Source organism: Olea europaea, chromosome 14, assembly GCF_002742605.1.
Source record: "Olea europaea var. sylvestris chromosome 14, O_europaea_v1, whole genome shotgun sequence".
In the NCBI taxonomy this organism is placed as follows: Eukaryota; Viridiplantae; Streptophyta; class Magnoliopsida; order Lamiales; family Oleaceae; genus Olea; species Olea europaea.
This window is the reverse complement of record NC_036250.1, coordinates 10919017-10933819: the sequence shown is the minus strand read 5'-3', so window position 1 is coordinate 10933819 and position 14803 is coordinate 10919017. Positions and strand designations below refer to the sequence as shown.

Below are 14803 nucleotides of genomic sequence, written 5' to 3'. Positions count from 1 at the left end.
GGGTGACATAAGCGTTTTACTTACCATTGCCATTTTGAGTCATTTGAGCATTGTGTACGTTGCTCCGGCGCCGTTGTTAAGCTCTGCATTAACATAAACAGAGAAATGTAAGTAAACACAAATTATGAAATGTTTTGTTTTCTTTACGCTTTGAAGGTTGCACCTTGCTTTGGAAGAAAATTCAATTTTAGTTAACTCTCACCAGTGAAAACATGAAGTTTTGCTGGAAAGACTTCAACAAAAATATTCGAAAAATTTCCCTATAATTTTGATTGTTTTTCAAGAAATGAATTTGTGATACAGGTCGATTCTATGCGCTGGAGAAGGCGCACCGACTGGACCCAAGCTCCAGCGGCCGTGGTGTTCGTCAGTTCAAGACTGGCCTCCTTCAGAGATTAGAGAGGGTATGCAGTTATGTTTATATCATCGGCTTGGTTTTTTGTGTGATTTCATGGATATTAACTTCATTTCCCTCTTTATTCCTTGACTATTATGCATGTTTGTTTGGGTTTCAAGAATCTGATTGCTCGTCTGAGTTATTAGGCTGATCAAATTGATGGTTTCACATTTTTGAGCTCCGATACTATATTGAGTATTGGGTTAATCTTTTCAAATTTTGTGCTCTTTTTCATAGCGCAATGTTCCTTTGAGGCTTTATAACTATTCGATTTTTCTAGTTTTTTTTCATAATTCTCATTGTTTTATCTTCAAGTTTGTTTGTTTTGTGTATACCAACAAACTACGTGAAAACTATTGGTGGCTTCTCAGTGAGGTATTGGGTGGTGAATGGGAGTAAATTATTTACGTAAATGACTGAGTTAAGATACGCTAATAAAATTGAGTTCCTTGAACAGTTGGGTTGTGAAGGTATTGGGTATTTAAATATGTTGAGAAAAGGTGAGAAAATCCTCTTTGCTTTTAATTTTCTTCTTTTAAAGAATTTGGCTCCTTCTAGTTGTATACTTCTGTTTCTTTATATATTTTCAATATTCATTCATTATGTTTTGTAAAAAAGTCAATTAATTTCAAAAACTGGTCTCGTTGTAAGGCAGAACTCTTCATATGAAACCTTCTGGAATTGAATGAAAATAATAACCAGATGATTAAATTTGTGGCATGATATGTGATGTGGACAGTGGTGACTTTTCGGCATAGAATTTATCCTGGACTGTTTTAATTTATATGAAATCCAAGCTATATTTTTCAAGGATTAACTTTTTGGAAAGCTCTCATGTAGGATAATAACTCAAGTCTTCCTGCTCGGGTCAAAAAGACTGATGCTCGGGAAATTGAGAGCTTCTACAAACAATACTATGAGAAATATGTTGTGGCACTTAGCAAGGGGGAACAAGCGGATAGGTACTGGAAACATATTGGTTTCACAGAATCTCTCTTGCTGCGAATTTGTTGAAACATATCTGTTTTTAGGCTCATTATTCTATTGTTATTAACTTTCTTCTGACAGAGCTCAGCTTGGCAAAGCTTACCAGGCAGCTGGAGTGCTGTTTGAAGTGCTTTGTGCTGTTAACAAGACTGAAAAAGTCGAGGAAGTTGCTCCTGAGGTTTGTTTTGATCGTAACTGACTGAATTATACATGTTGTAGAAATTGATGGCAGAAAGATCTTAATAATGTAAAATGTTGGTTGAACAGATTATGGCTGCAGCAAATGATGTCCAAACAAAGAAGGAAATCTATGCTCCATATAACATTCTTCCCCTAGATTCTGCTGGGGCATCACAGTCCATCATGCAGCTTGAAGAGGTGCCACACTTACACTATTCGTCCACCTGCATGCATATATGACTATGAAGATAGAGTTCCGTATAAAATACTAAGACATTGCACTCTTTATCACTTCCAGGTGAAAGCTTCTGTAGCTGCTTTATGGAACACACGAGGCTTAAGCTGGCCAGCCTCCTTTGAACAGCAGCGACAAAAAGCAGGGGAGTTGGACCTTCTTGATTGGCTGAGGGCCATGTTTGGGTTTCAGGCATGTCTTGCTGAATAAGACATTGAGATGTTTATTGATGAGAATTGATTCAAACATTTAGCATAGAAACTTACCATGGATGTTTTGATTCTACAGAGGGATAATGTCAGGAACCAGAGGGAGCATTTGATTTTATTGCTTGCAAATATTCATACAAGGCTCATCCCCAAGCCCGAACCACTAAACAAAGTTTGTATTCCTCTATCTGATTATGCTTTAAATGCATTGCAACCTCAAATTTTCCTTCTAAAGTCATCTCACTATCAATCGTATCTAGCACCTAATTTTATGCATGCATTTTGGACTCATCTCTCTTTTTTAAACTGAACGCTTCCTATTACGTATAGCTGGTGTACTTATTTCCTTGTTGCTGATATTTTACAAGCCTTCCATTCTCCTTTCCGTAGTGATATTTGTTTGGTATTCCATGTCTAAACCAATTTTCTGATTTGCTCTCAGCATCTTATTCATAAGTAACTTAATTTCTATGTGGGAGCACATATATATTTAAACTGGGCAGAAATAAACTTAATATCTATCGGTTTTACTCAGCTTGATGATCGAGCTGTTGATGCACTTATGAACAAGCTTTTCAAGAACTACAAAACATGGTGTAAATACTTGGGAAGGAAACACAGCTTAAGGTGAGATGATTGAGGTTATTTGTCATTTATTTGGGTGGTAGACTTGTGTAAAATGCCTAAACGATTTTAATGTTACCGAGTTCAGGCTCCTAATGAAAAATATATGAATCTTATTTCCTGTAGGCTCCCTCAAGGCCAGCAGGATGTGCAACAGCGAAAGATACTTTACATGGGCCTTTATCTTCTTATCTGGGGTGAAGCAGCTAATGTCCGCTTCATGCCAGAGTGCCTATGCTACATTTTCCATAATGTGAGTTGTTCATTCATTTTTGTTCTTTATATTACGATTAGTGTGCAATAATGTGTACATGTTAAGTAATTTTTTTAAAAACTGTATTTTTAATGCGTATTTCTTGCGTTATATGCACACATGTTCAGATGGCATATGAACTCCACGGTCTCTTAGCTGGAAATGTCAGCATTGTTACTGGAGAAAATATCAAACCTTCTTATGGCGGGGATGATGAAGCTTTCTTGCGGAAAGTTATAACACCCATTTATCGAGTGATTGAAAGGGTAATTTATTTTGTAGATGAATCAAATGGTTGTAGGAATCCTTGTCCTTGTTTCATAAATAACATAATGGTGCTTATCATGTTCCAGGAAACCAAGACGAGCAAAAATGGGAAAGCACCTCACTCAGCCTGGTGCAATTATGATGATCTGAATGAGTATTTCTGGTACGAGAAATTAAAAACATATAATTCTCTACTAAAATTGAAAAAAAGGATAGCTTGCTCGCAGTTTCCTGAGAGTAAGGTTTGACCAATTCTTTGTAGGTCGTCAGATTGCTTCTCTTTGGGTTGGCCAATGAGTGACGGGGGTGAATTTTTCAAATTGACAAAAGATTCAGCAAAGGTAAGGTCTACTCCATGCAGAGGTTCTCTGTCACATGAATTAATACTTAGCTAGTTGGCTTAATATGATTGATGTTCCAGGGAAAGCAAGCTCCTCATAAAAAGCGAGGATCGATGGGGAAATCATTTTTTGTGGAAAGCCGGAGCTTTTGGCATAACTTTCGAAGTTTTGATCGTCTTTGGACATTTTACATACTTGCTCTTCAGGTATCTAATTCCAGCAGATAAAAGACTATAGTCGAGATTTCCTCTGCTCCTTTCTTCAGGGGATTGTGCTTATGTTGGGGTTATGATGTTGCAGGCCATGATTATCATTGCATGGAGTGATGTTTCTATATTAGATATTTTCCGGAAGGATGTCTTGTATGACTTGTCGAGCATTTTTATCACGGCGGCCTTTCTTCGCTTCCTACAGAGTATGTTATTCTTGTTTATATAGCTAAGACAATGGCATCAAGGTTATCAAGTTATTAATTAAGTTTATACTAAGCCCATGTTTGATGGGGATTCAAATCAAATTTTTAGTAAATTTTGAAGAAAGTTGAAGAAATGTGTGGTTGAAAAGTTGTGGATCCCATAAAATGTGTGGTTAAAATTAGTTATTAACTTTGACTTAAATTGCAATTTGGATTTTAATTTCTACCAAACAGGGCTTAAATGTTTAGCTGATGAGACTGGGAAATATTTTCTAGTTGAACTCATATGGATTTAAGTTTTAAATCTTGAGTTTTAATTCATCATTTGATTGAGAAATAAATTCTCTCCATAATTTCGTATAGGTATGTTGGACCTCATTCTAAACTTCCCGGTGTATCTTAGATGGAAATTCACTGATGTATTAAGGAACATCCTCAAGATAATTGTCGGCCTTGCTTGGTCCATTGCTCTTCCAATATGCTATTTGCACCAGAACAATTCATTTTCATTTGGGAAGATCAAAGATATGCTCTCCTTCCTAGATAAGATTAAGGGAGTGCCTCCATTGTATCTCATGACTGTGGCTGTATACTTGCTACCCAATCTACTGGCAGTAGCTTTGTTTCTTTTCCCAATGCTACGACGTTGGATTGAGAACTCGGATTGGCTTATTGTCAGGTTTTTCCTATGGTGGTCACAGGTACATCTAGTACTCTCTTGTCTTTTTCCATTCTTATGCAAGTACTCATCTCTTTTTATACAAGTACAACGAACAGTAAAAATACATAATTAGTGTTTGTCAGATTACCTCTGTTATTTCAGTAGGTAGTGCAGATCAGATTATGTTCGATTATTCGTTTACTGACAAAGTGCTCCGAGTGAAGTAATTTTCAAATTTTAGCATGTTCCGAACTGAAAAAAATGCATCTTTCTTTCTCAATCTTGCATGGATTTTCTCTTATGGTGAGACGAAAATTTTCATTTGTTATCTACACATGGAAGAAATGTTGGAGTGGGTGAACATATCCTTCCAGTTCAGTAAGCCGCTGCCTCAGACAGTGGTATTCATTTGGATAAATTGATTTACCATCTCTTTTGTGTTTTCTATTACTTTTTTTGAGTTTAATTTGCTCACTAGTAAATCTTAACTCTGTTTTTTCGTAACATTTTGCTCCTTAGCTGAAGTATTTCAGCAAGAATTTTTTTTTTTTTTTAGTTACTGTCTGACCACATAATCAGACAAGCAGGTTTCAACTTACTTTAATGTCAGTATTACTCGTCCATCTAATCAACAGCTTAGCCTCGTCAGTTATTTGAGTTATCTAGACATAACATTTTTCAAAATTTGTTTTGATTTTTGTTGAGACATGATTTGAGTGACACCCATGTGGCCCCCTATAACAATTTAAATTTTTATATCAAGTTGTTCAACATGGTATCGAAGCACTAGGTTCATTTCTTTTCAACGTCATTTAATGAAATTGTGCATGTGTCTGGTTTTGAGAAAAATTTAAATATATACTTATGCTTTCAGATCAAGCGGTTTTCTTCAATAGAATTAGGTTTTGACAGATAGGAGAAATAGCTGGAATTCAGGGAAATCAAATTGATGAGGCATATCTTTGTAATTGTTTGTAGACACAAAATAGAATTTCAACTCAACTTTGAACTTTGATTTAAGTTCATTAATTGATTTTGGAATATTGCTAAGTTTGCATTTGTTCTTGTTATGCATTTCTACAGACAATCAATTAATATAAGTTCTTCTTTATTGTTGTAATTTAATTCTATCTTTGTTGCCTTTTATTTTCTTTACACAGTGATGATGTGATTAATCTGAAATGACTTTGTTTGACTTTTTGCAGCCTAGAATCTATGTGGGAAGGGGAATGCATGAAAGTCAGTTTGCACTAATCAAGTATGTAGTCCTTATATTGCCTACTGTTTAACTCTGCTTCTTTTTACATCAACGTTGATTTTGATTTCATCTTATTAACTGATATCAGGTACACTATCTTTTGGGTACTGCTTTTATGTTCAAAATTCGCATTTAGCTATTTTATACAGGTAGATTTCACACCATCATGACATAAATTGCATATTTTTTATGATATTGTGGGTGACTTACCAAATTAATTATCTTGTTTGATCCAGATAAAGCCTTTGGTGAAGCCCACTAAAGATATAATGAGAATCCGCCATGTTACGTATGCTTGGCATGAGTTCTTCCCAGATGGTAGAAATTTTGTTGTAATGTTCTGATTCATACACATTTTATCGACTTGTATTGTGTAGACAACATTCTTGTACATGTGCAGCTAAGTACAACTATGGTGCTGTTCTTTCACTTTGGGTGCCAGTTATCTTGGTGTGTCTTTCTTATCATTAACTTGTTTCCTCTTATACTATATTCATACAGTATAATATTAATAACATGCCTACCCTCGTGGTTGTTTAGTAAAAAATTCTATTCATTTAGAGTATAAGAGTAATTTTCTTTCCTTTTTTTTTGTTCATTCTAGTTGTTCGTTGTCCATGACAAAGTATCTCAGAGATGTTATGAGTTTTGCAGGTTTACTTTATGGATCCTCAGATCTGGTACGCTATATACTCCACCATATATGGAGGTTTTATTGGGGCCTTTGATCGTCTCGGTGAGGTACTAGACTCTATTAAGCTTATTCAGTTTTTGCTTTTGTTGGTCTTCTTGTCATGTCTTCTGTCTTTTCATGTTTATTCAAATTTAAGATCCCATCATTTCCACCTGCAATGCATTTGGGCTGAGGAAAAAATCATGAATCTCTAGAAATGTAAACTCAGCAGCATCTTGCCTAGACAGCAGCTTTGTAAATTAGCATTAATTCACGCTGAAAGAACTAGTTACTTTTTTATATCAAGCCATAATAGTTTTTGATATACATTTGCCTTTCGTAGATACGGACTCTGAGCATGCTAAGGTCACGGTTCCAGTCTTTACCTGGTGCATTCAACACTTTTCTAGTACCTTCTGACAAAAAGAGGAAGAGAGGGTTTTTTCTCTCAAAGCACTTTAATGAGGTTTCTCTTCATCCTTCCATACATGATTTATTTACTGCACCTAAATAATGGGTGATATCAACCATTCTGAAAATATATATCATTTTCAATTACAGGGTTCAAAAAGCAAGAGAAGTGAAGCTGCAAAATTTGCTCAGTTATGGAATGAGATAATATGTAGCTTCCGCGAAGAAGATCTCATAAGTGACAGGAAATGATCGTCGTCTGTCTTCATTCTTTTTATCATAATTCTGTTATGATCTGTCTTTCAAGATTCTGACACATAGTAGGAATTGAATTTGATCTTCTGTAACTCCAGGGAGATGGATCTTCTTTTAGTTCCTTATTCTTCAGATTCCAGCCTGAAACTAATCCAATGGCCGCCATTTTTACTTGCTAGCAAGGTAACTTCAGTTTAATTGTCTTTTGCATCTACTTTTTGTATTAGTTCTCTGACAAGCTTGTTTTGTAGATTCCAATCGCATTGGACATGGCAGTTCAATTTCGATCGAAGGACGCTGACCTTTGGAGGCGTATTTGTGCTGATGAGTATATGAAATGTGCTGTCATTGAATGCTATGAATCATTCAAACATGTTTTGAATGCTTTGGTTGTTGGAGAAACTGAGAAAAGGTTTGTTCATTATAATTATCATGGAGCTAATTTGCAAGTTAATGTAATATACATTTAGCCTGTGAAAATGTGCATGCTATTTTAAATTGCCATAGAACATTGTGAAAAAGCTAGAAACAAGTTTCCGATCTTGTTTATATGCTGGTCTACTTCCATGTATGTGTGTATGTGTATGTACATATGGTCATATCTTTTAACTGTAGTCAATTTTGTTGTATTATTTCTAACTTCGTGTTTTCTTGATCCATATCTTGCTAAGATGAGTATCCACAATTTTAGGCAATGGTGAATTTCCACAGCATATAGCCCATGGACATAGTGTCTAAATAGTGAATACCATCTCTATCTGGTCCCTCCCTTCTAGATTTCATTGCTAATTCTAGTATCTATATATGCTTCCTATAATTCAAAACTAACAAGGAAAATGAAAACTCACTTTCTATTTGTGAGTGTTCTATCAATAATAATCTTTTTCTTCGTTCTTTTCCCTACATTAGTATGAAGCATTTGTAAAAATTGAAAGAGACTAAGCAAATATCATTGTCACCACGACAATTCTAATGCCATCTTCTATGTAACAGGATAATAGGAATCATCATTAAAGACGTTGAAGGTAACATACTGAAGAACACATTCCTTGCAAATTATAGAATGGGTCCCTTACCTGATCTTTGTAAGAAATTCGTGGAGCTTGTAGAGATGTTGGTAAGTTGCTTCCAATTAATATATCATAACATATGCATGTTTTGAACTTCATTTTTCATTTTCCTGTAATTTAAACCTCTCTCTGTATTGCAGAAAGATGGTAACCCATCCAAGAAAGATAGAGTTGTTTTGCTGCTACAAGATATGTTAGAAGTAGTTACCCGTGACATGATGGTGAATGAGATCCGGTTGGTTAATTATCTAGTATTCAGAAGTACTGGTATTATTATTCTTCAAAGATTTGGGCCAGTTTTTATTATTTTTGATAGATTCTTGTGAAATTTCTTTGTGTTCACTGAATACAGTGAGCTGGCTGAACTTGGTCATAGTAGTAAGGATTCTGGAAGACAACTTTTTGTCAATATTTTGTTCCCTCCTCCAAATACAGCACAATGGGAAGAGCAGGTACCTGAGCAAGCACACAAAACTACATATATGTATATATAGACATAAATATGGAAACACTCACAAACACACTATGTTGGACATCTATTTTGTTGATAACTGAAGAAAAATTACGATTGTGTTTTTCACAGATACGTCGTCTTTATATGCTCCTAACTGTAAAAGAATCTGCCATTGATGTGCCAACAAACCTTGAAGCGCGCCGGAGGATAGCGTTTTTCACAAATTCACTCTTTATGAATATGCCACGTGCTCCTCGAGTTCGCAAAATGCTTTCATTCAGGTGCAGTTCATAGTCTTTTAAGTGCATGCAATGTTCATATTTTGAACTTATTGAATAAATTGAATAAACATATTTGTAACATATCAATTGGCAGTGTCATGACTCCCTACTACAGTGAGGAGACTGTTTATTCGAAGAGTGACCTTGAAATGGAAAATGAAGATGGTGTATCAATTATATATTATCTTCAAAAAATATATCCAGGTTTGAATAATGTTCCCATTTTGTTCTCTGTTTACAATGCTATTTCTTTATCTTGTATTATTCTAATGTGATTTGTTTCTTTCTGTTTGCCAACCATAATAATACTTCCTTCAGATGAATGGAATAACTTCAGGGAGCGTCTAAACTGCAACGAACAAGAGGTCTGGGAAAATGAAGAGAACATTCTGCAAATACGTCACTGGGCCTCCTTGAGAGGACAGACTCTTAGCAGAACAGGTTATCTGGGTCTCTCTCCCTCCCCATTCTCTTTTCCATAAAAATTGTCAGTTTGACTATATTTATTTGTTTTTCAGTCAGAGGAATGATGTACTATAGAAGGGCTTTGAAGCTTCAGGCTTTTCTTGACATGGCCAGAGAAACTGGTACACTATATTACATTTACTAAGGGATTGTACTGTCATATCTCTAGATTTTTGAGCATGCTTGAACCCGACAGAAAAGATGCTTATCATATGACTTCTAGTGATGTTCAAATAAGCACATCGCAAGAATAACATCAGAGTTTTATTTCTACTGCGTCCTTGGAATCTGTCCTAAAATATCCCTACTCTCTGGATTTTAACTATTTCTGCCTATACTGAACAGAGATACTTGAAGGCTACAAAACCGTTTCAGAACCATCAGAGGAAGATAGAAAGAGTCAGAGATCCTTGTATGCTCAATTAGAAGCTGTAGCTGACATGAAATTCACATATGTAGCCACATGCCAGAACTACGGGAACCAGAAGCGGAGTGGAGATCGTCGTGCAACTGACATTTTAAATTTGATGGTGAAGTAAGTCGTACATTTTCTTGATGGAGTGGAAAGATTCTCTAGTTTGGATTTCCTTTTACTTAATGAGCTCATCTGATTTTCAATCTTGTTCCGTGTTCCCACCGTGCAGTAATCCATCTCTCCGTGTAGCATATATAGATGAAGTTGAAGAAAGGGAAGGTGGAAAAAATAAAAAGGTTTATTATTCCGTATTGGTAAAAGCTGTCGATAATCTTGATCAGGTAATCAAAGTTGACCTGGTTGCATCTCAGGCGCTGACTTTTTTTTGTTCTTCTCTGAAGGAAATCATAATTATCGTTTAGTCAAAACACAAAGTTGATCTGGTTGTATCTGAGCCGCTGACTTTTTTTGTTCTTTTCTGAAGGAAATCTACCGCATAAAGTTGCCAGGCTTAGCAAAGATGGGAGAAGGGAAACCTGAAAACCAGAATCATGCTATTATTTTTAGTCGTGGGGAAGCTCTTCAGACGATCGATATGAATCAGGTAAAGTGTAATTTTGATGTCATTACACTGACTGGGATTTTTTAGTCAAAATAACAAGTTTCCTGTTTCATTTTGTAGGACAACTATCTGGAAGAAGCTCTTAAAATGCGAAATCTACTTGAGGAATTTAACGAGGATCATGGGGTGCGGTCTCCTACTATTCTCGGTGTTCGTGAACATATATTTACAGGAAGGTTCGATGCTATTTTTGAGCTGATGGTTAATCAATACATTCAATTTTAGTTATATCTGATGTGATGTCATTTCTTTACTACAGTGTATCATCATTGGCTTGGTTTATGTCAAATCAAGAAACAAGTTTTGTCACCCTTGGTCAAAGAGTTCTAGCAAGACCTCTGAAGTACGTTCTTACTTTCTCTCTCTTTTTATGGATTCATATAATTCTTAAATATGATAGCATTGTCTTTCTTTGGTTTATTTTCTGCAATAGAAGATCTCATTATCAGAGAGAAGTCATTCGTTTTCAAAAGCACGATCTTATGTTTGAATAATTAAGCAAAGTAATGTCACCTCCTGAAAGTTTCTAACTTTCCTCAAAAGTAGAAAAAGACAATATACACTTTTGCATATAGACGGGAGCTGAAACCTCATCCCTTCCTTCTAGAGCATGCTTCAGCTGACTTTCAAGACACTACATTTTGTACATCAGCTACGCTTTGCTGGGCTTAATATCAGCCCCAGCAGCTTTGTGTAGCACGGACACGTTGGCATGTAATTTTTCACAAAAATAGGACGGACACATCAACTAACATACTTAGCAGTTCTGTATCATTTCTTTATCTTCATACTTTTGTGATCTGGCGATAATAATAATCCATTCAGACCCATCTGGAATTGGTCCACTTACGACCTGTTCATGATTCTCTCTCTCTAATTGGTCTTGTTTAGGGTGCGGTTTCACTATGGGCATCCAGATGTGTTTGATAGAATTTTTCACATTACCCGTGGTGGCATAAGCAAAGCTTCTAAGGGCATTAATCTTAGTGAGGATATATTTGCCGGTGAGATATTAAACCACACAATTTGCTATCTTACATTCCCACCTGCTCTCTGAAATATACTTTACTTTTTTGAAGGTTTCAATTCGACTCTGAGACGTGGAAATATTACTCACCATGAATATATCCAAGTTGGGAAAGGAAGAGATGTTGGCCTCAACCAGATATCACTTTTTGAAGCCAAAGTTGCATGTGGTAATGGGGAGCAAACACTGAGCCGTGACATCTACAGACTGGGCCATCGTTTTGACTTCTTCCGCATGTTGTCATGTTACTATACAACAACTGGTTTTTATGTCAGCTCAATGGTAATTCTTTTTATCTTCACATATGGTTTGTTAAATCTGGAAAAATAAATAATTGGGACTAAACAATACTTATTTACATCATATTATCTACTTGGAAGCGTAGATATCATTTATTTTGTTCAAGAAGGGCATAGAAAATGAAGTCTTAAATGCAACTATTCTCTGTCAGAAATTCAAAAACAGCAATTAAAAGTTTTTTTCATCTTTCCTGAGAGGGGGATGAGTTTAAAGCTAGCAAATAAGATTAAGTATTGTATATTTGTCCTAAAACTATTATTTACTGCCCTTTCATGTTTTTTTAAAAGAAAAAAGATGATGTTGCATAAATTGATGAATTTGAAGAGCTGAATTTGGTTTTCCCCATGGAGCGTTCATTTTCTTTTCTGCAAATTGGAATCAGTAGTCCTTTATGTGCCCTCCAGTTGTAAAATTTTCTGCTGAACCTGGTATTCCTTCTTGATATGTAGCTTGTGGTCCTTATAGTCTATACCTACTTGTATGGAAAGCTCTATCTTTCACTTAGTGGCATGGAGACTGCCATAGTCAAATTTGCAAGATCAAAGGGAGACAATGCTTTGAAGGCTGTCATGGCTTCACAGTCACTTGTTCAACTAGGTCTTTTGATGTCACTTCCCATGATTATGGAAATCGGACTAGAGCGGGGCTTTAGAACTGCAATTAGTGATTTAATAATTATGCAGCTTCAGCTTGCTTCTGTCTTCTTTACTTTCTCTCTTGGGACGAAACTCCATTATTTTGGGCGGACGATTTTACATGGTGGAGCGAAATACAGAGCCACTGGACGTGGTTTCGTTGTGCGACATGAAAAGTTTGCAGAGAACTACAGAATGTACTCAAGGAGCCATTTCACAAAAGCACTGGAATTGCTTATTTTGCTCATAGCTTATCAAGTTTATGGTGCAGCAGCTCCGGATTCTACAATTTTCTTTCTTGTCACTTTCTCGATGTGGTTTCTTGTTGGTTCATGGTTGTTTGCACCTTTTCTTTTCAATCCTTCTGGATTTGAGTGGCAGAAGATAGTGGATGATTTTGAGGATTGGACTAAGTGGATAAGTAACCATGGAGGTATTGGTGTTCCAGCAGTCAAGAGTTGGGAATCGTGGTGGGATGAAGAACAAGAGCATCTCGAACACACAGGTTTGTCAGGGAGGTTCTGGGAAATTGTCCTCTCTTTGCGCTTCTTCTTCTACCAATATGGAATCGTTTATCATTTGAATGTGGCCAATGGCGACAAAAGTTTCATGGTAAGCGTACATAAATTTTGCAAGGTTTCACTTGAAATTCAAATTAATCAAATAATGACAATATTTTAGTACTGATAAATTCAATACAAGGCTTGATTTTGGATATGGAACAATTCTAAACCTTAGACATGCATCAATGGCCTTTTAATTGGGTGGATTGTACAATATTCGACAGTATATAAGAAGAATAAATGAAATCATGCAGTAAATGTTTGTTCATCGGCAATTTGGAATCCTGTTATTTTAAATTTCATTTTGGAGACAGTAGAGATGCATTTGATGTCCATTTGTTGTCTTACATGCTATTGTGATTACAGATTTATGGTCTATCGTGGCTGGTTATTGTTGCCGTGATGATAATCTCGAAGGTCAGTGCTCAAGCCCTAAATCAATATGTTTTCTTTTTAATATAGAAAGCACAAAACAACCTCCAAATTGTCAAGAAGTAATACATCTTTCTTATGCAGATTGTGTCCATGGGAAGGAAGAAGTTCAGTGCAGATTTTCAGCTGATGTTCAGACTTCTCAAGTTATTCTTATTTATTGGGTTCATAGTGATTCTTGTGGTACTCTTCACATTCCTAAACCTGAGGACTGGAGATATTTTTGCGAGCTTACTCGCTTTTTTGCCAACCGGATGGGCTCTTCTGCAGGTCCTTTTTACATCTTTTATATATATTTTTGACACAAAATATTTGAATTATAGAAATCATTCCATATTTAATTAGCTATGTATGATAGTGCTCTTTGAATGGCCGAATGCATAGTATTTCTCTTCGCAAAAGGTATAAAATATTGTGTTATGGATTACTTTGAGTTATTTCTTCCACCATCCACCACCCGTTCCAAAAAGGAATCAAAGATTATTCTTCTTCTTATATAACTCTCACGAATAGTATTCTCTTCACCTACATGTATCTTGATTTCAGCGAAGGATTACGAACTCTCGACTTAAATAAATAACGTTTTTCCCGTGCAGATAGCACAGGCTTGCCGGCCTATAGTGAAGGGATTGGGAATGTGGGGGTCTGTTAAAGCTCTAGCAAGAGGGTACGAGTATATTATGGGATTAGTGTTATTTACACCCGTGGCGGTTCTAGCCTGGTTCCCATTTGTATCGGAATTCCAGACTAGGCTGCTTTTCAACCAGGCCTTCAGCAGAGGACTTCAAATCCAGCGTATTCTGGCTGGTGGAAAGAAGCACAAGTAAATACTTGTATAACCTTACAAGATTAAAGATTGGAACAAGACCAGAGACTGATGTAACAGAGGTAGCAGTGGTTTGAAGAGAACCTCGAGCTTGCTACACAGAGAGTATATTATCTATATATATCATCGGATAACACAACTTCTGCTTAAAGATCTCGTTATAATTTGTTGATATACAGATCCTAGTGCTCTAGAGAAATCTTTAGAAACAAATGCTTCTGCATTTTGACAGAGACTTCACATCCATGTTTACTTGTGATATATATACAGCAAAGCTGATAATATGTAGCTACTTCGTATCTATGTAGATTTGGTGCTATATATATGTACACACAACAACAAAGCTTACAGTGTGTAATGTCGTGCTATAATTCAATTAATTTCTTAAATTTGCATGCATTCCATATATCTGCATTCTGCATTATGTTGGATTTGGTGTTTTTAAATTTTTATTTATTTATTTTTTTAACTCAACCGCAAAAGAAAGAAAAAAGAAAAAATCGGAATTGATTGAGAGAATCGTGTAAGTGTCCTTAAGAAGAGGAAT

At 35.9% G+C, this 14803-nt stretch overlaps 1 protein-coding gene and 1 long non-coding RNA gene across 3 annotated transcripts in view; both read left to right on the top strand.

Moving 5' to 3' along the window:
• LOC111409143 (callose synthase 5-like) overlaps positions 1–14655 on the top strand; it is a 24707-nt gene extending 10052 nt beyond the window's left edge. Inside the window, exons 1-37 of one of the 2 annotated variants that reach the window (XM_023039104.1) lie at positions 1867–1991; positions 2088–2180; positions 2544–2635; positions 2759–2885; positions 3014–3151; positions 3239–3315; positions 3415–3493; positions 3574–3699; positions 3794–3908; positions 4272–4609; positions 5775–5827; positions 5916–5976; positions 6064–6145; positions 6228–6277; positions 6482–6568; positions 6844–6966; positions 7062–7156; positions 7265–7349; positions 7418–7578; positions 8160–8283; positions 8377–8471; positions 8589–8688; positions 8820–8971; positions 9066–9175; positions 9290–9412; positions 9490–9558; positions 9782–9971; positions 10081–10192; positions 10336–10455; positions 10534–10649; positions 10733–10816; positions 11365–11477; positions 11553–11782; positions 12250–13047; positions 13365–13415; positions 13515–13700; positions 14027–14655. In XM_023039104.1, coding sequence (XP_022894872.1) covers positions 1977–1991; positions 2088–2180; positions 2544–2635; positions 2759–2885; positions 3014–3151; positions 3239–3315; positions 3415–3493; positions 3574–3699; positions 3794–3908; positions 4272–4609; positions 5775–5827; positions 5916–5976; positions 6064–6145; positions 6228–6277; positions 6482–6568; positions 6844–6966; positions 7062–7156; positions 7265–7349; positions 7418–7578; positions 8160–8283; positions 8377–8471; positions 8589–8688; positions 8820–8971; positions 9066–9175; positions 9290–9412; positions 9490–9558; positions 9782–9971; positions 10081–10192; positions 10336–10455; positions 10534–10649; positions 10733–10816; positions 11365–11477; positions 11553–11782; positions 12250–13047; positions 13365–13415; positions 13515–13700; positions 14027–14257 — 5001 coding nt within the window. In that variant the 5' untranslated portion in view covers positions 1867–1976 and the 3' untranslated portion in view covers positions 14258–14655. Of the gene's footprint in view, positions 1–1866; positions 1992–2087; positions 2181–2543; positions 2636–2758; positions 2886–3013; positions 3152–3238; positions 3316–3414; positions 3494–3573; positions 3700–3793; positions 3909–4271; positions 4610–5774; positions 5828–5915; positions 5977–6063; positions 6146–6227; positions 6278–6481; positions 6569–6843; positions 6967–7061; positions 7157–7264; positions 7350–7417; positions 7579–8159; positions 8284–8376; positions 8472–8588; positions 8689–8819; positions 8972–9065; positions 9176–9289; positions 9413–9489; positions 9559–9781; positions 9972–10080; positions 10193–10335; positions 10456–10533; positions 10650–10732; positions 10817–11364; positions 11478–11552; positions 11783–12249; positions 13048–13364; positions 13416–13514; positions 13701–14026 lie in introns of those variants that run through there. The other variant, XM_023039105.1, reaches the window with a different exon arrangement.
• On the top strand, positions 2–1565 carry LOC111409144. The gene is made up of 4 exons (XR_002705445.1): positions 2–107; positions 304–404; positions 1238–1359; positions 1466–1565. It is a non-coding gene; the product is annotated as an uncharacterized LOC111409144 (long non-coding RNA).
• Positions 14656–14803: the final 148 nt, after the last annotated feature.